This window comes from Schistocerca gregaria, chromosome 1, assembly GCF_023897955.1.
Source record: "Schistocerca gregaria isolate iqSchGreg1 chromosome 1, iqSchGreg1.2, whole genome shotgun sequence".
NCBI classification, from domain to species: domain Eukaryota; kingdom Metazoa; phylum Arthropoda; class Insecta; order Orthoptera; family Acrididae; genus Schistocerca; species Schistocerca gregaria.
The window spans coordinates 1011901801-1011926705 of NC_064920.1; the positions used below are offsets into that span (position 1 = coordinate 1011901801).

Consider the following 24905-nt stretch of genomic DNA (forward strand, 5'->3'; position numbering starts at 1 on the left):
AATATTGCTGCGCGGTGTGGGATCCTTACCAGGTGGGATTGACGGAGGACATCGAGAGGGTGCAAAGAAGGGCAGCTCGTTTTGTATTATCGCGTTATAGGGGAGAGAGTGTGGCAGATATGATACACGAGTTGGGATGGAAGTCATTACAGCATAGACGTTTTTCGTCGCGGCAAGACCTTTTTACGAAATTTCAGTCACCAACTTTCTCTTCCGAATGCGAAAATATTTTGTTGAGCCCAACCTACATAGGTAGGAATGATCATCAAAATAAAATAAGAGAAATCAGAGCTCGAACAGAAAGGTTTAGGTGTTCGTTTTTCCCGCTCGCTGTTCGGGAGTGGAATAGTAGAGAGATAGTATGATTGTGGTTCGATGAACCCTCTGCCAAGCACTTAAATGTGAATTGCAGAGTAGTCATGTAGATGTAGATGTAGATGTAGATGTAGCTTCAATCAGTTTAGTAAAATTCTTTTGTGTGTATTAATGTATCATCCAGTAAAATAACACAAGGTGTGTATCAATGCATCATCCAGTAAAATAACAAGATGTATGGTGATACTAAAAGTGGTCTTCACTGGGGTGACAATGTACACTACTTTTGTAATGCGAACAGAGCCTCCAATGTATTTGTACGTTTACCTGAATTAGATATCTTGTAACAGTGGTATCAAAGAACTTGTGATGAAATGATTCTTAATGTGCCAGATACCTTTCACATCAATGAAAGGGCTAGCGTGTGTGCACCAGTGGTCTGTAAGCTGCCTAATATTGACAAAAAGCGTGATGAAAGCTTCTCCATATCTTCATGTTTCTGTCCGTTTAATTATATTACGAAAAGGGTAGATGCTACTCATCAAATAGTGGAGATGCTGAGTCGCAGACAGGCCCAACAAAAAGAACTGTCAGGAAGTGAGCTTTTGGTCAACAACACCTTCATCAAAAACAGAACCCGCACAAACAAGGAAGATGAATAAAGAAAAATATACATTATTTTCTGTTAACTTTACTGTAAAATCAAAATTAATACTACAAGAAAAGATATTTATACAATGCGGTATAAAATGTACACTGATAAATTAAATGCAGGTAAAGTTTTTTATGCAGTCATGGGCACGTTGTTTCTTTAATACGTAACTCAACAGATTTGTACAACGATTACATTTTTCTTAGAAAACTGCAGTTTGGCTGGCAGTGCAATTCTTGCTTTACTTTCATACAGAAAAGTCTATCATAGAAATGGAATGGCAGACAGATGATTTATAATAAAAACAGATAATTGCAAGATATATTTGGTTACAACATACATCAATCTATATCTTAGTAAATACCACACAAAATAATTAATCCACATTACTTTCATAATTCACAAAGACGAAATTGTTTACAATTATGTACATCAAAAACAAAAATTCAATGGAAATTCCTGAATGAAATAAGACTTAAAATAAAGGAAAAACAACCACTCACCTGATTGATGTGTGGTACACAGAAACACGCAGTCTGGCAATGTTTGGATGTCTGCATGGTAGAGAAAGAGCAAAAGCTCCAAAGTTAGTGAAAATACTGTTTTCTGTTGTACGTTCCTATGTGTGACACATCACTCAGAGCTATAGGTGAGTGGGTGCCTTTGCTTCATTTACATAAATTTAAATACCACTGAAACAATTTTACAGAGAGAAAAGCAAGTTATTTATCCCCTGTAAATAAGACCCTGGGGAAAAAACTCTTCTCTCTTAATTTTATCAGGCTATGTTGTAAGATATCTAACCAAGGGAACAAACTAAATAGATTAGATATTTTCATTCAAAATATGACACACATTTATTGAAGTAACAGCACAAAGAATTCTATATGCGACCATTCAGTTTTCTAATACTACAGACAAAAGCACATTCCATATGCTACAGAACACAATAGGCTGTAAATTGATTACTCACTAATAACAGTCCACATTATTCCTTCAATAGCACATGTATTTCAAAACAAATCACAGCTGTCACTGTAAACTTCATATGCAAGGTATTACACTTAATATACTTGCACGATTAAACAGAGATTCAATTCCATGTACTGAATTTGTTGTACCGCATATTTGTTAGTAATCAGTACTGTACCTCTTACAAAAACAAAAACAGTGAAATGTGACAAACCACGCACACACTCTTATTTCCTTCATTCCTACATTAATATAATTAACAACTTCAGTCCATGATTCCAGCACACACCATCCAGTTCCTTTATGCTAAATGCAATCGTGTGATTTCAGAAACAAGTGAAGCAGCACAATCGTAATTCAAACAGATCCTGCTGCTGTACAATAATCCAGCACACAACACAACAGATGAGAAATAGTCATCTCATTCACACTTAAGTCATTGCATCAGTCAGTTACTCAACAGATAACAGGCTTCTACAAATGTTAACATAACTGCAAGGTACAAAATGCAATTACTTTAGTATTATGTTGCTTTGAACCAGACATTTCTTCTTCTGTCTGAGATATATTAACAAATAACTGTTTTCACTTACACTGAAAATTTGAAAGTATGACAATATTATTACGTCACTTCTAGCTCTATAAATGAAATGCAAAATTTGCTTCTCACAGCAATCTGTTTTAAATGTATATTAAAGCTTAATTAATATCCAGATTTTATTTTATTTGTCAATCATAAAAAACTGTTTCATGACTGTCAAAAAGTTTACTCTTTTTCATTCTTTTGAACTAACAGTTCTTCGCCCATATATATCAACAGCAGTATTACAGTCCTGTAACAAGTGATACTTCAATGTGTGTACTTCAACCATATACATAATGATTTAGCTGTAATGGGGAGTGTATGGTGACACACAAAACAGAATAACTGTTTCTACACCCCAATCTTTCACTGTCCCATGAAATGCTGTAAGACAAGGTAAATGCAAAAGGTCCCTGCTTTACATAAAAATTTAAATTTTCATTGTAAGTGAAATTACAAGTCTCTAAAATATATGTGATGTATGTTAGTATCCATAACAGGTCAATCAAAAATTTGAAGTTTCAACAAGATCTTAGACTTTTCAGTTATTTTCAAATGTTTTATCATTAATGATTTAATGCTTCAAACAACAACAGCATGTATGCTTCAGTATCAAAAATTAAGTGAAATAAAATATTTCTGTAAAATGATGCTTTCATATATGCACATTACACTCTACATTATCCTCTGCAAGCATCCTATTTTTAACACACAATGGTCCTTTTACAAATTTTATCTATTATTTTATTGTTATTATAACATGTGCACTCTCTCTCTCTCTCTCTCTCTCTCTCTCTCTCTCTCTCTCTCTCTCTCTCTATCAGGAGAAAATAAATGAATGATACATCTAAAAATAAAGGTAACCACTCACTGTGTCGCTGAAGTGTTGAGCAGCAGACATAAATAAAATTGAAAGCTTCCAGATAATGCTCTTTCTACTGACACACACACACACACACACACACACACACACACACAGATGTAAAAATCCAGTGCTCAGGCAACTCTCTCTGCAAGTGTGCCTAGCAACTCAACTGCTCACGGTCTCCAATATATAGTGAGTGGTTACATTTACCCCTTCCATTCTTTGCATTACACTCAGGACTTTCTGGTGTCTTATTAGACATCGAAAAGTTATACTTTGAAAAAGAAAAGGAATATTAACTATCTCGACATATACACACACAGCACCATTTGAAACAGAAAGAGATACACAAAAATGTTTATTTCTTCTGATGGCTGAAGGAGTTTTTAACAAACAGCCCAGAGTATTAACAAATGGCCTGTCTAAAACATGCCCCTAACATAACAATAACATATGAAAACCGTATATATCTCAAAAACAGATAATGCACAAACAGCTCAAAAATGTATGCAAATAATTATTACTTATTATTATATGAAAGGAACTAAGTATTTCAGCTAAGCCTTACAGACTTGTAACTATACACTACTAGATGACTGGAATTACTATCCAAAAATACAAAAAAGCTGAATTGACAGTTCCCATGACAGTGAGATCTGCAGTTTCATCTTTGACCATACAATATAAAACATTGTACTACATATAAAAGAGACTAACTTGCAATAAATAGAGGCTTTTCAATGAAATTAATGACAATATTAATGATATTATTAACCAATTTTCAATTAGTATTTCTTCATAAGAAAATTTAATATTGTCTCAAATAATATTTCTTTTTCTTTCAGATAGCCTCCAACATAAATCTTAGTATATTTCCACTAGTACTGAAAAAAGATTCAAAATAGTGTGCAATTCTAAATCCATAAAGTCAAAAACTATTCAGCAGCATTCTAGTCGGTTTCCAGTCATGTAATAAATTTATTTGCATGTGAAATATTAATGTACCAAGAAACACACCTTCTATAGAAGTCTTGGGCAAAGATGAACGTGCAGTTTATATTGAAATATGAAGTGTGATTATCTCATATTCTATGACGTAAAATTTCAGTTAATGATTCACCACAAAAAGAGTATTATTGCCAATCTTTTTTCCAGTACTTATCCTTGGTAGATTAAACCATGAAAACCATTTTGGAGCCCTGATAAACCATTTCTTGTTAATATGGTGAAAAGCTTGTTGGAAATGTGGTCTGATCTGATTGCTGCACATGAACATCTCACAGGGTAGCAAGAACATACAACCCCTGGCAAAGTGAACAATCATCATTACAACAGTTAGATGAAACATGTGGTGTTATCTGCACACAATATGGTACAGTACTTAAAAAAAAGTTTAATCGCGTGAATTTATAATTTATCAAAGTAATGCTCTAGGTCTGATAATCCTTTTGCCCAGTCATTACAATGAATAAATTTAAAAAAGAAAATATAAAAATGTCTTTTTCAAATACAGAAATGCCTGCATCATCTCTGTTGACAAACACATGTTCTTCTGGTATGGGTACAAATGTATATGAAAGCAAAGATAGCTATTTGGGCAACTTTTTTAAATAGTGTAACACATTTCCCTCCATATTACTAGAGACCAAAATCTGTCAGCACAATGCTCAGAACAGTCTTTACCTAAAACCGTATCTTAAATCCTTTATGTTTTTATTCATCTTACACTACAAATATATAGAGTTGTGACATACAAATAAGACATGTGACAAAATGACCAAACAGCACTAATTCCATGACTAACTCTGCGTAGAAACAGTGAAAAGGTCCATTTTATGAGTGTACGTATCCTGTACTCTCATTCCTAACAAACTGTGTTAAGAGCTTCTTGTTAGTTTCAATAGTGTAAGAAAATAAGAAGTGTATAAGAAAATAAATAAGCACTAAAAAAAAACAGAATATGGCATCATGACCAGACACAAGCAAAATACAAAGGTAGTAACTGACACATAAAGAAAGTGATTTTAGTACTAACAGGCAGAGTATGTAAGATTTTCACTATTAATCATTAAATCTTGCAGGTCTTTATTTCTTGTTTGTAAAGAAGATGCTTAAGAAATAATAAACAGCCACTCCTCCAAACGTACTCCACCATATATCTCACAAAACACCATTGACACAGTCATAGGTTAACTACCTACATAATTTCAGTTGGCTCTGAAGTAGGAAAACATATTCCATTGTTAGTGCAATGCTTGTTGTGCTGCAAGTGTTCATGCTAAAAGTAAAATCTCATTTATAAATGAAAGCATCTGCATTTAATTATGAGGTAGTGTTTCACAAAAAGTGTTTGAAAAATGTAAGACTTGTACTGCTGAAAATATTTTCAAATGTTCTATGTTACAAGAAGCATCCTAATGCCAAGACTTACTTGATGAAAGAACATGGGGTATAGTGACTTCTGCGAAGAGAGGAAAAGGAGGGAGAGGGGGGGGGGGGGGGGGGGTTGATGATGATGATGATGATGATGATGATGACAACAACAACAATGTTTGGTTTGTAGGCCACTCAACTACAAAGTCCCAATTGAAATGATGAGGACAACACAAACACCCAGTCCCTGGGCAGGGAAAACCAACCAACCCGGCCGGGAATCAGACCTGAGACCCCGTGATCCAGAGGCAGCAACACTCGCCTAGACCATGAGCTGCGGACTTTCTGAGGAGTGTGTGTATCTAATAATTTATGAGTCCAACTCTCACCTCCTTCCCTTACATCATGAGAAATTTAACTACATGCAAAGGGCAAATAATCTCCTAATTGCTTTGTGTCCATCAAACATTTTTGGTAGTACAACATAAGTAAATGTAAGTAAATGAAGGATGTAAGGTAATTCGCTTACATCACAGATCTGGGAGTGAAATAATGTTTCTGTACACGAAAATGATGCCTTTTACCCACTTCTTCACACATGACTGCAACCAAAGAAAACAGTTACAGAAATACTCATGTGCCCATAAAACTAAAACTGTCAGAGCAATGTTACTTTTTTTTCTTCTCAGATGGTATTAGTTATGTTACATTAGTTAATTAATAATCATTTGCTCCTAATATGCAGAACTGAGTAGAATGCTGCCTTACATATAAATCCAGCTTCAAATGCAGGTTACATAAAGCATTACAAGTAATTAATCAATATCTCATAGAATACTTACATAACACTTCAATACATGCAGATCTATCAGAAAATAACATAATCTGACCTCATCAAGTTACTTCAAACACTAATACAAACTTATTGTAATCAGTAATACACCACACAGAACAGCTTCCAGAGCCAAAACTATTGCACTGTGGAAGCATGACACTATATGCTGACATTGCTTTCTGTTGCAGAGAGGTTTCACAAATTTTCTACTGAAGTTACAAGCCACTCAAAACTAACACAGTGTTCAGCTTGCAGATAGCACTTATTTCAAACCAAGCACACCTAACAGTACATTTCTTCATTTAGTTCTACTATATTGCTGACTTTTTAACAACAATTTACACAGAAAAAATAAACTTGCAGCAAAGTGGAGTATATGTGCAGATCTTCCTCACAGCTGCTATCCACCCAGTCCAAACCAAGAAAGAAAAATCAAAATATCATAACCTTACCTTAAGATCATCCATTCTTTGCCTTATTCGTCTACGCATCTCCCGATATCTGGAAAAGTTTAAATTGTACTCAAAAAGTTATAAATAGATCAACATGATTCATAGCTGTCAAATAGCACACTAATAACAATAAGAATTTTAAAATTAGGGTGAATGTGTGTCTCTTACTTAGCTTTGATGCGTTTTGTTTCTCGCTCTTCCTCTTCCTGATAACGCATAAGAATAGCACGGCATTCTGTAATGCTGAGATTTAGAAACTGAGCCACTTCATTGCTGATTTCTTCTGTATTCTGTTTATCCATTAAAAACAGCTTTGCAACATCTTCATGTGGACCCAACATAACTCGTACCAACAAAGGGTATTCATCTTCACGTAAACGTCGCCTTTCTTAAACAGACAAGAAAAGAAATTTCTTCAACTATTTTTCTTCACTAATTATCTCTTTCAACCTCCTTTCTTCGCTCTTTAACTGGGAATATCTAAATCTGTGTAACATCATGAAGATTATGAGATACTTTCAAGTCATAAAAAAAGTGATGCAAATATGTTCAAGTGACTCACTAACAAGTTCTCTCCACGTCCTGAATTGATCCGCCTGTAGCAGATATTATTAGTCTGCTTGACTTACAGACACTTAATATGAAAAGTACATATCTGCAGTCTGGCAGAGCGACATACAAACACACAAAAAACAGAAAAACAAATATGCGACATTTATCAAAATGTAGTTGATAAATACTAACTAAAGCATTATTATTCTTTCATTATTACAAAGATTCAATTTCTGGATAAAATCAGTGACTGCAACCCAGAATAATGATATAATAAACAACAATAATGCACCAGTTTGTATCTTTCAATTTCCTAGTCCCATTATTCGCCAGTTCACGAGCAATAAATAAGAACTAACTAGAGGTACCCACATACTGAGATATGAAATAACAGTATGTTACACAATGACATGTATTGTATATTGCATCTCTCAGTATGTAAGGTACATTAAGTTTTTTCTTATTATTTTTTGTGAAGTGGAAATACCTTATAGAGTAAAAGACATGAACACTTAAAGAATTTACAGCACATTATTATAGCAAAATGAGAAATAACTAGAGGTACCTTACATACTGAGATATGCAATATATAATAATATATATATAACACTGAATAAAAATCAATTAAACTTTAAAATACCTAGACTAGTACATCTGAATTTAGCAATGACATGCCAGACAACATAATCTTCTACGTGGCAGAGAGATCCTCTCTTTCTGACAGCAAGAACCCAGAAGCAGCCATCCAAATGAAGTCACATTACTATCCTGCACACTCCAGGAGATCACTTGAACACTGTACCATCATTGTATGCCACTTCTGTATGCCACCGAACTTAGTCACATGTCTGCTTAATTCAGTTATTACTGCCACTGTTACATGTTACTCTGCTCATATTTGCCAATCTGCCTAAAAATACAAGTTTCATTCACTTCCATTACGAAACTGTAGCCACGGCTATGGCAGCCCAGTTCTACAACGAGGAACCAACTGTAAACTAATGGTTCCTCATTAGGAATTGTGGGCAGTGCAGTGCTATGACTGCCTGGCTACATTATGGCATACCATCCACAGCTACCAACTTAGAGAACAATGATTTGTGCTAAGATGGTCTTGCCATATTTTTGTAATGGTTTGTGAACAATTGTGTTCCATACATAAATTGCACACTGGAGGAGGAGGAGGAGGAGGAGGAGGAGGAGATTAGTGTTTAATGTCCCATCGACAATGAGGTCATTAGAGATGGAGCACAAGCTCAGATTAGGAAAGGACAGAGGAGGACAGCAGCCGTGCACTTTTGAAGAAACCATCCCAGCTTTTGCCTAAGTGAGTTAGGGAAGTCAACCAAAAGCCTAAATCAGGAACAATGGAAGCGAGTTTGAACCACTGCCCTCCCAAATGCAAGCCAATTGTGCTAACAACTGCATACTGCAGACCAGCAACGGTTGTGACAAGACATCCAAATTGACTCAATGCATCCTTGGCCCAGTCTTCAGCTGCAAATACAGAGTGTTAACTAATATGTGGGAAACCTCTGGGGAAAAAGAACCAAAAAAATTCATACATACATATGGTTAATTATTTTAATTTTCTTCATTACAGATTCTGTTTTGTTGTTACATGTTTACTTTGTTTGTCATTTTGTTTTCAAATTTCCAGCATTTAAAGAACATATTATATTCAAGACTTACTGCGAATATTGGCAATCTCTGTCCACTGTGTTCAAGAACAATTTCAGTAGATACAGGAGACACCTGGAATACAGGAGCAAGTATGACGATCCATGATATAGCATTTAGAAGCTACTGACAGACAACACTAATGGTAGACATTTTGAGCATTTCATTTAGCCATCAGAAGACAACATAAGAAAAGAAAAAATACCAATAGGACCAAGCTGGAAACTTGAAAACAAAAAGACTGAAATGAAGCAAACATGTAACAGTACGAAAGTGTCTGTAACTAAGAAAATTAAAAAAAAATGACTATATGTGTATGTGAAATTGTTTTTGCTTCTTTTTAAGTCCTCCAAACACTTCCCCGAGGTTCCCCACATATTAGTTAACACCCTATATAAATGATGCAGTGACAATTACAAGAACAAGGAGTTCTTATTATTACTGAAAACACGGTCATCAATTCATGCTCTTTTGGCACATGTTCCCTTACTTCACTTTGTAGGTGGGACTATACTAGACATGGCCTACACCTCAACAAGAAGGGGAAGGTTAAACTGGCTGGGCTGATAGCAGGAAATTTAAAGGTGGGAGGAACTACATCTCATGGTGGTAACTCTTTTTTAGTGTAAGATCAGTGTCCAGAGGGAAACTCGGCCAGGCAAGTACTAAAGATGTTAAAAAAGTTCAAGATACTCACAAAAGTAAAATGAAAAATGTTAGTATATTTCATCAAAATATTGGGGGATTGAAGAATAAAATTGATGAGCTTCTGCTTTGTTTAGAAGATATAGAAACTGAGAATGTAATAGATGTACTATGCCTGTCTGAGCATCACATTGTCACTGATATGCAAAAGGTTAGCATCAATGGGTACAAATTAGCTGCACATGTAAGTAGAGATAATATGATGAGAGGAGGAGTTGCCATATATGTCAAAAGCTTCCACAGCACAAAACATTTAGAAACTAAAAAAATTTGTGTAGAGCAACATATGGAAGCATGTGCCACTGATCTAAAACTAAATGATGGCACTTTCATAATTGTAACAGTGTATAGGTCCCCCTCAGGGAATTTCCAGCTATTTCTAGAAAACTTGGATGCTTTGTTGTGCTATCTGTCAGACAAGGGGAAGCAAATTATCATTTGTGGGGATTTCAATGTTGATTCCCTGAAAGAGTGTGATAGGAAGAATGACCTTGTAGTATTACTCAGTTCTTTCAATTTGAGCTCCGTCATTGATTTTCCTACTCGGATAACAAAGAACAGCAGGACATTGATAGATAACTTTTTTATAGACCAAGATAAGTTTAAGGACATAAATGCTTATCCTGTTGAGAATGGTCTTTCAGATCATGGTGCACAGCTGGTTACAGTACATGGCATAGCTCCATGCAGTATATCAAATCAGAATTTCAAAGCAGTGCGTTCAATTACCAATATAAATAGTGCAAACTTTAGGGAATGACTAAAGGAGCTAGACTGGGATGAAGTGTATATGGAACCCGATGCAAACTTGAAATATAACTTATTTCACGATAGATTTTTAAGGGTATTTGAAAAATGTTTTCCCAAGAAAACAGTGAAACATAATTCCAAGGAAACATATAAAAAACCTTGGCTAACTACAGGAATAAGAATATCTTGCAACCGTAATAGAGAACTGTATCTAACAGCAAGAGGGAGTACTGACCCCGAAATTGTTCAATATTATAAAAACTATTGTGCGGTACTAAGAAAAGTTATTAAAAAGTCCAGAAGCATGTGTATCATGTCTGAGATCAGTAACTCTGATAATAAAATTAAATCAATTTGGAATATTATTGAAAGGGAAACAGGGCAACCAAGAGCACAGGAAGACTTTAGTGCCATAAAACTGAATGACAAGTGTACTAACAAACAATATGAAATTGGAAATATTTTCAGTAATCATTTTTTAAATGTTGTGGAGAAAGTAGGATCTAGATCTTCACTAGAAGAGGCAAGGCTTCTAATAGAAGAGGCCATACCTGTGCAGTTTGAAACAACTGTATTTCCACAAACCTCTCCCTCTGAAATCAGTAAAATAATAAACTCACTGAAAAGTAAAAGCTCTTATGGAATTGATGGCATTTCCAGCAAGATACTTAAAGCTTGGTCCCCACAGATAAGTAGGATTCTCAGCCACGTATGTGTTTTCCCCGATAGACTGAAATATGCCATTGTAAAACCATTGCATAAAAAGGGGGATACGTCGGATGTCAACAACTATCGCCCAATCTCTCTTCTGACAGCTCTATCAAAAATTTTTGAGAAAGTAATGTATTCAAGAGTAGCCTCCCATATATGTAAAAATAAAGTACTAACAAAATGTCAGTTTGGTTTCCAGAAAGGCTTTTCAACAGAAAATGCTATATACGCTTTCATTGATCAAATATTAAATGCTCTGAATAACCGGACATCATCCATTGGTATTTTTTGTGATCTCTCAAAGGCCTTTGACTGTGTAAATCATGGAATTCTTTTAGATAAGCTAAATCATTATGGTTTGAGGGGGGCAGTGCACAAATGGTTTAATTCATACTTAACTGGAAGAATGCAGAAAGTTGAAATAAGTGGTTCATGTAATGTTAATACAACAGCTGATTCCTCAAACTGGGGGGCTATCAAGCACGGGGTCCCACAGGGTTCGGTCTTAGGTCCTTTACTGTTCTTGATATACATTAATGACTTACCATTCCATATTGATGAGGATGCAAAGTTAGTTCTTTTTGCTGATGATACAAGTATAGTAATAACATCCAAAAACCAAGAACTAAGTGATGTAATGGTCAATTATGTTTTTCACAAAATTATTAAGTGGTTCTCAGCAAACGGACTCTCTCTAAATTTTGATAAAACACAGTACATACAGTTCCGTACAGTAAATGGCACAACTCCAGTAATAAACATAGACTTTGAACAGAAGTCTGTAGCTAAAGTAGAATTTTCAAAATTTTTAGGTGTGTCCATTGATGAGAGGTTAAAGTGGAAACAACACATTGATGGTCTGCTGAAACGTCTGAGTTTGTCTACGTATGCTATTAGGGTTATTGCAAATTTTAGTGATAAGAATCTCAGTAAATTAGCTTACTATGCCTACTTTCATTCACTGCTTTCGTATGGTATCATATTCTGGGGTAATTCATCGTTGAGTAGAAAAGTATTCATTGCTCAAAAACGTGTAATCAGAATAATTGCTGGAGCCCACCCACGGTCATCTTGCAGACATCTATTTAAGGATCTAGGGATCCCCACAGTAACCTCACAGTATATATATTCACTTATGAAATTTGTTGTTAATAATCCAGCCCAGTTCAAAAGTAAATAGCAGTGTGCATAGCTATAACACCAGGAGAAAGGATGATCTTCGCTATGCAGGGTTAAATCTGACTTTGACACAGAAGGGGGTAAATTATGCTGCCACAAAAGTCTTTGGTCACCTACCAAACAGCATCAAAAGCCTGACAGATAGTCAACCAACATTTAAAAATAAATTAAAATAATTTCTAGATGACAACTCCTTCTACTCATTGGCTGAATTTTTAGATATAAATCAAGGGATGGAAAAAAAACTAACTTAAGCATTAGTGTCATGCAATATTTTGTGTAATGTAATATCTTGTACAGACATCTTTCATTAACCTGACACGTTCCACATCATTACGAAGTGTCGTATTCATGATCTATGGAACAAGTATTAATCTAATCTAATCTAGCATCAGAGGAGTGGTAGCTCGGCCTTCAATGTATAACCTTCCAATTAACAACATCAGATTAACAATGTGCTTCTTTTCTCCAATGGTCTTCTGGTATGTTACACTTTTTATGAAAATTGAAGCCAATGGCTGCCTCAGTTCCTTACCATTCACAGAGAGTTGTGGCTTCTTGACAGCACAATTTGCACAGAAACTTGTCATTATCGTTAGCTTAGAATTCCTACAGCAGCAGACGCTGCCAACCCAACTGCAGATTGCTGTGTTGAATATGTTCCAATGTTCTACCCAGCCCCTGCCACTACATCAGAGTTGACAAAAGGCACATTTTGCCTTCTGTGTCATCGCTAGGCACAGAGGGCAACAAATCTTAAATCACGTTTACCTTCTCCAGCATTACCAATGTCACTTGATACTAAGTATGATGGAATGTTTGCTTGTCACAAAGTTGGCCACAAAGTACCAAAGGATAAACTAATATTTGATTTCAATTATGTACAACAGCATCTGGGATCCACATTATCTGTTCATTGCTTTACAAATTAAGTCACTGCCAATGACATTTGAAGTAGATTCAGCTTCATCTGTATGTTCAGTAAATTTAAAAACATTTGTACACCAAGGAGTGCCAAAATTTGAAGCTTGGCACCTCAGATTATTAAACTATGGTCACCAGCAAGTTTTTATTAAAAGGAAATTTACAATACTGATTTCACATAGGAAAGCACCTTTAATGGTTCACTCATACTGTTAATAATATTTCTGAACTTTATTGTGTTTGATTTCTCAGTTCAGTAAAATGTGAATTCAGTATCAGATATCATACCTTTGTAAGCTCTGGAAGATCTCTTCCAAAAAAGTTTATTTGCTCGTGGAGTGAGTTGGACATCCTCATTTCGGACACACTTCTTTGTTTCCCTCAACAGCCCTGCATGTCTCTCTCCCCCCCCCTCCCCCCCCCCCCCCCCCACACACACACACAAAAACCAAAAACAAAACAAAAAAAAGACAGTCCCTCACACTATTAGGGAAAATATCACAACTGATTGAACTCTTTAGTGGACCTTGTGTCATATAATTGATTACTGCTAGTGCCAGAGCCACAGTTTTAGCAGTCACTTGTAATGGTGATGGTAGAACATGTCTCTATGGTGGCTCTGAATCTGTAATAAATCTGAGTATGTGATCAATTCATATCTCCTTCCTCAACTGAGGTTCTTTTTAGCAGTCTCAAATGCACCTACTACTTTTCATAGAGAGACTTATTGATCCATATTTACAACTGCCAGTCGATGATGAATTACATAAAGTGGTGATAATCAACGTACCTTTTCAAGTATACAGCTGTAAGTGTTTACTTCTGCTGTAGAAAGTACTCGGGTGGTTTTCCAAAGATTTTAGAAACAACTAATGTAGTCTATACCATTTTGTGCACATTATTTAAATTAAGTCATTATTACAGGAACTATACAGAAAGGATATTTGTAAAATTTGCATGTTTAATGTAGCATGGAGCAAGCAACTGTAATAAAATGTAATCTTAAAAAAAACTTAAAAATAAAAAAAAAATTCAGCTCAATGCCCACCAGCATGTAGAGAAAATAGATATTTTGCTATGGCTTTCAGTCTTGAGAGAGTTACAGTCATTATTGGCTGACGTCGTCTATCTACTTGGCATACTTCATTCCTGGTGTCTCAGATGTTGCTTAATCACTGAATCAGCTGCCGAAAAAAAAGGACCACACCAAACAGCAGCTCAAGGTGGCACTACAATTGCCGTAATTTGTCACCACATACTTCCATGGAAAACAGAAACACACTACACCATGGGAGCCATTCTCACACAACAACAATGACAGTCCTCCAGACCATTCATTAACTTATGCGTCAAAGATGTTTATGGCAACATAACAAAATTATTCACAAATGAAAAAGAAGCAATAGCAATAATTATTGCAGGACCTTACACTCATCAACACATTCATGGGACGAAGCTTTTCCTGGAGACAGATCCTACCCCATTAATAGCCCTGTTTGGAATCAAACCCCAACTAAAAAAATGATGGCACAATGTTTACAGGGCTGGGCCTTTTCCATATTATGACTGGAATCCATTTTCATATTAAATTTGGGTACTCAAATTTAACCTTACAGAGGCCAGCCTAGTCACCACCAGGCCCAACTTCACACATACACAGACATCAGTTACTGACACTTCCACTGCCATCACTACTGCCCTAGATTTCCAACCTCATCTAATGGCTGCTACAACTGGCCTCAGGTCTCTGCATGTAGCAGTGCTCCAACAATGCTTTTTCTAGCAGCCAATGAGAATGATATAACACTGCTACCAAGCCTAAACCACCACTGCTGACATGATTACACTACATGGGCTGAGCTAGATTCATCACTAATCCCCCCCCTCCCCTCCCCCCATACACAAAAGCAATCCCTATGCACCAAATTTTGTGTGGAAGACTGTAGTATCCTCCAAATCCAGAGATGATATAACTTCCATCAGGTAGCCCATTCTGCCATCTCTACAGACTTGGCTGTCTCAATATCCAGAACTCGCACTTTTGCTACAACAGCCCAGCTATATTTTTGTACTGTCTTGCGAGTAGTTTGCTCCTGAGAATAAATATAACTTCTTTCAAAAGCTAGCAACATCTATCATTAAAAGTAAATTTCCCAGATTATTACCAAATTGCAACTTTATCATTAAAAAACTTGCATAGGCTTTCCTGGCTTAATAATTCTTGGTAGTCTCCTCCAGGTTTGCTGCCGGATCCTAAAATCAACATGACTTGATATTTCAGGGGTCCATCTGCACCCCATCTTGAGGAGAGACGCTACTCTTACTGCTGAGTCTCACTGAAAACTGATAAAAGACTAGAAACCATAGTCCTACATGGGCCCTTTTACCATGGACAGCACATGGGCTACTCACCACCAGTGTTGCTCCAAGATTGGCTCGTTGTACCACCCATAGAAGACACCAGTACAAAAGGTATATCACAATTAAAGACTGTCCTCACACACTTGGGCCGGTGGCACTAAAGATTGTTGAGTGTAATTACACAGTTTAGAACAGATGCATCATTGTCAAGTGCTCCTGATGAAGTACCTGATTTCATATTAAAAGCATGTGCTCACCACATAGCAAACCCCTTGGCAAAAATTTTCAACTTCTCTTTACAAACTGGTGTAGTTCCAGATATTTTTAAAATAGCAAAAGTTTCACCACTACTAAAAAAAGGTTCTTCTGAAAAAATATCAAACTGCCGACTCATGTCACAGTTAAGTTCCTTCTCAAAAATTCTAGAAAAACTCTTCTATGACAGGATTTTAAGTTTCATAAATAAATATGCACCTCTTACAGTACAACAACATGGTTTTAGAAAGTGTAAATCAAACAAAGACAGCAATTTTCGAATTCTTAGACTGCATTTTAAAATCCCTTGATCAACATAAATTTGCTGCAGGTATTTTTCCAGATCTATCAAAAGCCTTCGACGTCCTGGACCATAACACTCTGCTCGAAAAATTACAAGACGAGGAGTAAGAGGTGTAGCACATAGCTGGTTGTGTTCATACCTAAAAAACCACAGGCAGAAAGTATCACTTCAGTATGAATTCAACAAAATGAATAAAACAAGAAACAACTCCCTTCTTTCTAGCGAATTACCAATAAAATATGGTGTACCACAGGGCTCAATCTTAGGTCCACTACTCTTCTTGATTTATGTGGATGACTTAGTTGAATATATGAGTCCCACAAAAACTATCCTGTTTGCTGATGACACCAGCATATTGCTCACTGGATCCAGTCCAGAAACTTTGGGGTTCACAGCAGAAAGTTCTACGAAAAGACTTTCTGAGTGCTTCACAAAAACAAACTCATTATAAATACTGAAAAAATGGTGTGTGTCGATTTTCATTTAATTCCTCCAACTAATCAAATGTCTATTCAAGCCCAATTAAAAAATGATCCCCTAGAAAATGTAAGTGTCACAAAATTCTTGGGTCTTTGGGTTCAGCAAGATTTAAAGTGGGGCACACATATAAATAACTTGTGTAGAAAAGTATCATCTGTGTGCTATGGCCTAAGAATTTTAAAGGCTACAACAAGCGAAACAACAGTACTGTAGGCATACTATGCACAGTTCCACTCACTAATCTGATATGGGATCATTTTCTGGGGATACACAACTCACAGTGTAAAGGTTTTTAGAATGCAAAAAAGAACTTTAAGAATAATTTGTGGCCTTAAAAAGATGGAGTCCTGCAAATCCCATTTTACTGAGTTTGGTGTTCTAAATGTTCCAAGTTTATTTGTTTATGAAACTATCTTGTTCACTAGGGACTACCTCCTGAAAACAGCCAAACTTCTACAGAACAAAAATGTACACAACTCTAATATCAGAATGGAATTAAATATACATCAAACCTATCACAGAACAACCACCTATCAGAGGAGCATAATTAACACTGGTGTAATACTACACAATAAGATATCAGAGGAAATAAAAAATACCACTCATCGAATATTTAAAGCTAAACTAAAGGCATTTCTAACAAAGCACTGTTCCTATTCTGTCAGAGAATTTATGAATATGTAACAAAATTAGTTGTAATACGTACCCAATTTTAATTTGCCTACTATTTTGCTAATACTATGTGCTATTGTAACTTATCTTTGACCTGTCCAATATCAATTGTACAATTTGTGCTATATGATAAAACTGGACCAATAAAAAGTCAATCAATAAATCAGTCACAAGAGGTTATGAGAGCCTGAAAATTGGCGGCAGCAGAGTATTCTTTAAACAAGGGACACAGGATGAAATCTGATGAGATCCTGACAGTTACTGGTACATCCAGTTTTTGGGGCAGTGTTAATTTTGAGTCAACTTAATTTGGCTGGCAACAGCTGATTAACAGAGACTGGAGTGTTTATTATTGGCTGATAACAGCTGTATTAAGCTAGTGTGGTGATGTTTTGATGCGGTGATATTTTAACTGCTTGAGCAATGTTTGTTCCCAACCTATTACTCCACGCAGCTACACCTTACACTGCCGCCTTAACACTACCTTATTAGACTGGTGTAGACATTCAGCCTTGCAACTCTCAAGATTTACCTCAGTGTCCAGCTATGTTGTAACCTGTTCTTCCTCGGCATCGAACTTCTTTCTTTGTGCAGATTTCTATAAGTGAAGTGACTATAAAACACAACACTGCTTCTCTACTTAAGTAAAGTGTAGATAGGTTTCAATTAACTCCGAATACTGTCACAAACTTTCAGAAGAAGGTTACTTGTTACATGGAAACCAACTAATATTACTGTCTCAAAGGCCTTTCATTAACATTCTATGAATAGTATATAACAACAATCGCTTATATACATTGTATCTGTCTTCCTTTGTGCTGCAAATCTTCCATAGTACCAGAGCTCCTTCATTCCTCCTTGCTCCATGGAGATTACAAATGCTCTAAAGAAGATAGACTCACACTTGCTGAGTAATACTTCTCACAGCATGTGTTTACAAACTATCTGCAATCACGCTCATCTCTAGTCTGAGCTCTATATCTAAAGTACGTGTCTACATGCCCTTCCATGAATGGCATGGATCACTACAAGACAAAGGTTTTCCTATTAACAGAATGAGGAACCCTGTATTATCCGGCATTAACGCACAAAGTTCTTTGGTGAGACTACCTTGAATGTTTGAGAATAGCCTTTGACTGCATTACATTTTTGCTGCTGGTGTCTAGTGCAGACAGTGCCAGAAGCCCACCCTTAGGAGCAACACCAGTGATGGGTGTTGCATGCACCCTGTACAGTACACAGGGTGTATATGCGGACAAGGAAATGAGATTCTCAGATTTTTCCTGGATTTCCTGGTTAAAAATACACTTTCTCTTGGGTGGAAATTTACTTTCTTCGTGTTAAGTGACAGAGCATAGGACACATGATGTAGTCAGCCAATAGCAACATCACTGTTAAGTAGCACAAACAAACAAATAGGAAAATTTAATGATTTAAATTAGTTTACATAATGTTGCTACAAGAAAAGAAAACCTTTCACATATAATATTGGTCTCAAAGATTAATAAGCTGCAAGAGAAACTAAGCTTTCACATATAATGTTGATCTTTTTTGCGCGTGTTACACTTCAAGATACATCACACAAATGTGCCAGTAAATTTTTTAACGATGACATTAATGTCTGATATTTTGAGCTCGAAATTATTCTAAATGGTTGACCTCAAAGAGTTGATTTTTAAATGAGAGTCAAATGCTCTGTGATTTAAGAAATTAATTGTACATTCTCGTACATAGTTCATCTTGTGTAAAAGGAAATTTACTTTGAAAGTAACGCTTTTCAAAGAACCATTCACAACATTTTCCCACAACCTGTTAGAAATAGGTTCATTTCAGCAGTTGCCAGAGAGTGCCAGATGATGGGCGTCACCGCACTTGTGCAGCCATGATGACGCAGGAAGCCTGTATGTTCCTACGTGTAAAATATTAAAAGACCTTACATTATGTCATAAAAGAAACAAGACATCAGAGGATATTTCAAGAGCATCGGAATTTCGTGACCCATACTAAAATGCATAATTCGACTTAAAGTGCACATTCTTATGTCCAGAGTCAGATGTACATTTTCTTTAGAAGACGTGCTAGAAGATGAAAATGTGCACTTGAAATGCAGCAAACAGATCAAACTAGCCAATACTGTGGAATTAAACACTTCGTTTCAAATAAATTGACTGCCTCAGCGGAAAACATTAATAAAAGCCACATTTGTTCAGCAAACTGACAAAAATAACTTCATTGTTTTGCAAGGCGGTGCTTGACTGTCAGAAAGGTGCAAATAAAATAAAATCTGAAACTAATATCATATTTTAGCCTTCCGTAATTATGTAAATGTATTTTCATTCACTTGATAGCTCCCGGCCACAGAAATCTGTTTTATTTTCATTTGATGTGAGAGCAATAAACAAAAAGGAAACAGAAAAATCACTACATGTAAACACAGGTCATGTGGAGACTACCTACCTCCCCACTACATCTCAGACTGCTCTGTGCATCAGCCCAATATCTACGATATTACTGAACCGGGGCAATACTATGATCTGTTCATCATAAGAACAAACCTGATGTAAACATTGCACTATGTATTCTTCCGCATTTGCTGGAACCTCATTGGATTTCTGTTTCACATGGGACTGCAGCCAAGTTGTGTCGAGTACTGTCAAGTATGATATAAATAGTGGCACAAACCTCTCCCTCCCCTCCCCCTCCCCTCCCATGAGAGTTTAAGGTAGGACGCAAAAAATTTAAAAAAAAAAAAAAAAAAAAAAAAACTTTTCAAAAAGTTGCTCAGTTCGTAGCATACATCTTTCTGAAGAGTTTGATACATCAATGATATGTGTTCGAGGAAATGTAAGACACGTTATTTGGTCTTAAGTGTGCCAAAGTGCAGTGCCATGCCTCTTCACACAGCAGTCTTCCATCACACATCACTGTATTTCACTCTGTGGAATTCAAATGTGTAATATTTTGTAATGGATGCCATCAAACTATATTCAGGACAGTGGAAATTAAAATGTCCTGTGGTGCCTCTCCTGTTCCCAGTTGCCTGGTTTGACATCCTAGCCTTCTTTTTCTTTTTGCACTCTTTATTGTCTATTAGCTAATAACTTGATGTTTTGTGTGACATAAAATTGAATATAGGATAGATAAAATCAGTAATGACAAGAGATAAGCATGACAGTACACATTTCTTCAATCCTTAAGTCATAGAATTTTTTCTCTCTAATCTTGCTACAGCTTTACATGGCGTGCTTTCCTTTCTGGGAAAGAATCTATTACCTCATCAAAGTTCGTTACACGTTTTGCTACATGAAAAAACGAAATATCGTCGTCTAAAACTGAAAAGCTGTTCATACAAATAGCAACCAAGACTGGTGTGGTTTCTCAATCTCATTATGTGTATTTTGTCACTGTCGGCTACATAACACGAAATAGGCCTGCCTAATATAGCAGCAACTGTAACACACACCAAATAAATGTGACTGTTTTGACACAAATGATTATTTTTATAACATGACAGAATACAATTCACGAAGTACCAATATGAAATTCCTATTACACCTCCCACAAGCAAAATGTTTTATGTTAGGAAATCGTTTCCCACTTCATTCATAAGCTCCAGCTTGTAAAGCATGAGATTGAAAGCAGTTGTATGAAATTTTTAGATACATGTGGAATCGCCATATTCTTGCTTATTTTGTGTGATGTCCCCGTTTCTTCTCCTCCCTCATTCTAACACTCAATCTTGTCATCACTAATTCTGCAACTATTCCTGCCAGTGTTAAAACTCATTCTCCGGTTAACTTCACTAACCCTGCCACAATCACCTGTTTAGTTATGCTGCATTCATTCTCTGGTTAGGCATTATTACGTGGTCGTACAACATGTTTTCCGCACTACTCCCTGAATAGAGCTTAAGCGGGTGCTAGCTGGGGACTGTACGAGTGGCCCTTACTAGTGTAGCGGTCTGGCCAAAAATTTTCTGTCAAAATGTCACTTTCTTGGGTACACCAAGAAGACAATATGCGATCTTTCTTACCTGTTATTCCTGTTAGTCATTTATTTCCACTCTGGTAGTCTGAATCTATGGATTTCACTAGTAATTATAATAATGCCGATCATACGCAAATCCAGTCAACCACATAGACAGCGATTGCGGTTCACCCGCTCGGCTTTATTCTACTCAGCTTGTATAGCTCCATCCACTTTTGTCTGCAGGAAAGTTAATTTCTAGAAGCAACAGGGATTCTCTTGGCAGAGACATCACATACACTATGCACATATTCAAAAATCAACTTATGATTCATTTAGAAATCAGCTTAAAATGTGTTAAAAAATATTCAAAAATCAGCAGGGATGTGTTTCAAAATCATATGAATAATCGATAAACCAACGTGCACTGGACGCTAGCTGCTTTGTGAGACAAGGTTGTTTCCCTCAAAAATGTGAATTTGGTGCCCCTCCCCCCTGAAATTGCCGATCTAATGTAAACAGTTGTGACGTCATGCTCATTGGAGGCAATTTGTTATTATTAAGCATTACATAGTCTTCCTAAGACCTTTGACACATTTTGCTGTTAGCAGCAGTCGCTTGTATGAGCACTGTGTTTTGTTGTTGTATATGGCGCATTTCCTTTGAAACTTAAGTTTGATTGTTTGTTTGTTTTCTCTCTCTTGTTCATGTTTTATTGCTGACGTCATGAGATACAGTAATATCCTTTGTTAGAGTGTTGGTTCTTAGGAGTCAAAGTTACAAAAATTTAACTGAAAACTAAAACAATGAAAAATTTCCAGAATTCTAAGAAATTCTAGTTTTTCCCGGATCTCCCAGTTATCCAGGGTCATATACACCCTGAGTACAGGGTCCTATACAGGATAATGGTTTCCACCCTCGCCATCAGTTTTCAACAGGATTCGTCAGCAGCAGCAGCATCTCTCTTAAAGATGGCAGACAGATGGATTGCCAAAATATTAAGTCCTGTTGATTTTAGGATTTTAGAAAACTACCATGTGACATTAATAGTCCCTTTAGCCTCACCTCAACAAGAGATGTATAGTAATAAGAAATAATTATCCTGGAGAAAACTACATAACTGATTCAGCACAGCCTTAAGATGCATATTTGAAGCAATATCCTTCCTCTCTTAGAATACTAATGACAACAGGTTTTGGGTGGGAAAATGCACTAAAGTAAATGTAATTCTTAATGTAATGTGGTGCAAACACAAATATTGCAGAAATTATGTCACTTACCACCATTATCTCTGACTACAAAGAGTGCAAAATTACTTGGCTTGCTATCCACTTTGTATTTCTCGAGTAACAAATTAATAACTTCCTGTGTATTAACAAGAGATGTGACCCAGACACTCATTTGGCTGCCATGAGGTGGAGTGAAAAAGCTTGTTTCTCGGTTGTAGAAGTGGCCATTAATTGAGCACCTTCTCTTCAATTTAGTGCGGGATCGCATTCCCGGACGGCGCCGGATTGCTGTTGATCCTGTTTTAGCTGCTCTTCTTAAGACAACATCAGGGCCACTTTCACTCTGATTTTTAGCGTCTCCACCTGAACTGCTAAAAACATCATCATTACTTGCTTCAGGAATTACTGGTGTGGTTGCATCCATTTTACATCCCTGATCCCAATGTCTTTCCAGACAGTCTGGACCACTCATAGACCTGTTCAGATTTTTTTCAAGGCTAGGAAACTTATCCAGACTTGCAAGGTCTGCTGGTATCTTATCTAAACTGGATCGATCTCCATTTGCATCACCATCACCACTGTTAGTATGGCTGCTGTTGCTACCACGAGTAGCAGCTGTGCTGTCTACACCTGCGGAATCTGTTGCGGATCCTGTTTCTTCACTAGTGAAGCTGTCAACTGTGTCAACACTGGACTGTGTAGAGAATGTGTTCCCATGTGTTGTTTCATCTGAGAAATCTACACTTGACTGTGTAGAAACACTTGGGAGACTGACTGGCATTGTTTGATATATCTTCTCAGACTCATCTCTTTTCCGCTCCACCTGTAATAAACAAAAATTTATCACTACAAATCAAACAACACTAGACCCAAAATTTCTTAACTTATCTGAAGTGCATACCTGCAGGAGGTCATCAAGCTCATCCCAATCAATTTGTTTGACATCAAGTTTTGGTGGTAAAGTTTGAGCACCATGTTTTAATTCATGATTTGCATTACTACTGTCAGGGGATGACAGTTCATCACAGGATGTTTCTTGTTCTTTGTTCTCATCTGTCACATCAGCCAAATGATTGTAAATATCATCATCAAAACTTTCAAAGTCCACCTAAGACAAACGGAAATAAAAAATAACAAAAATGATCAGCAAAGTCAATATAAGTGAGACAGCAAAAAGTATTAGAAAATTCACTTCTCATAAAAGAGAGGAAGTGTGGGGGTAAAAACAACATATGGAATTAAACAAGAACATGATCTTTATTAAGATTTCAGCATTTGTAAACAATGTTTTCTTAACTTGTTTCCAACAGTCATAATGCAGTCTGATCCTAAATTAACTTCATATAATATTCCATTCTGTGGTATTTGTTTAAGTTATTTTAAATTCGCCTGTGTAACTACTAGGAAACACATATTTTTGTCACTAAACATGTTTCATTTTATTGATATAAAACATCATCAGTGGCCTATAATGAATGATACTTTCAATTTTCTAAAAACAGTTCATTACAAAACATGTTATTTTACTTATGGTATTTTATGTCTCATTTTTGATCACATCAGGGCATATATGCTTGCCCATATTTGAGGTGTTCCCTAATTTTGCATTATTGTTTTTTGCATAATTCCACACTGCACTGCAGCACTACATACTTCTTGGTGAGAAACATAACACTATATAGCACCACTATTGTATGTTTGGGATGTGGGAAACTGCCTAAAAATGGCATCCTACCTGGTCAGCATATTAAGCCCCTGTCATTAATCCGCCAGGCATATCTGATCTGTGAATGGTGCACCTCCCCACCCCAGAAGTGGCAGTTTAACACGCACAGTTTTCCGGATGGGTAGATGTGAAAAGACAAGGGTTCCAATTTTATAATTTTTTCATTTTTCACACGATTTGTTCAATGATTGCGTATGGTTCCAACATTTATCTGGTCAGTAAGTAGCTGTTTCACGTGTGGTTGTGCTTTGTGTGGGTGGTAGTTTTCCTGAAAAGTGGGGTGGTGTCTGTTTTTATTGATTTTTAGGATACTCTCATCTTTTTCTACTGTGTTTGGTCTATTTCTACATCTACATCCACATCT

At 36.4% G+C, this 24905-nt stretch overlaps 1 protein-coding gene across 1 annotated transcript in view; it reads right to left on the reverse strand.

Moving 5' to 3' along the window:
• Positions 1-1090: 1090 nt before the first annotated feature.
• The window catches only part of LOC126278786 (uncharacterized), a 97728-nt gene continuing 73913 nt past the window's right edge, over positions 1091-24905 (reverse strand). The window contains exons 6-9 of the mRNA XM_049979066.1: positions 23717-23923; positions 22867-23638; positions 7216-7435; positions 1091-7096 (exon numbers count right to left, since the gene is read on the reverse strand). Coding sequence (XP_049835023.1) covers positions 7036-7096; positions 7216-7435; positions 22867-23638; positions 23717-23923 — 1260 coding nt within the window. The 3' untranslated portion in view covers positions 1091-7035. The remainder of the gene's footprint in view (positions 7097-7215; positions 7436-22866; positions 23639-23716; positions 23924-24905) is intronic.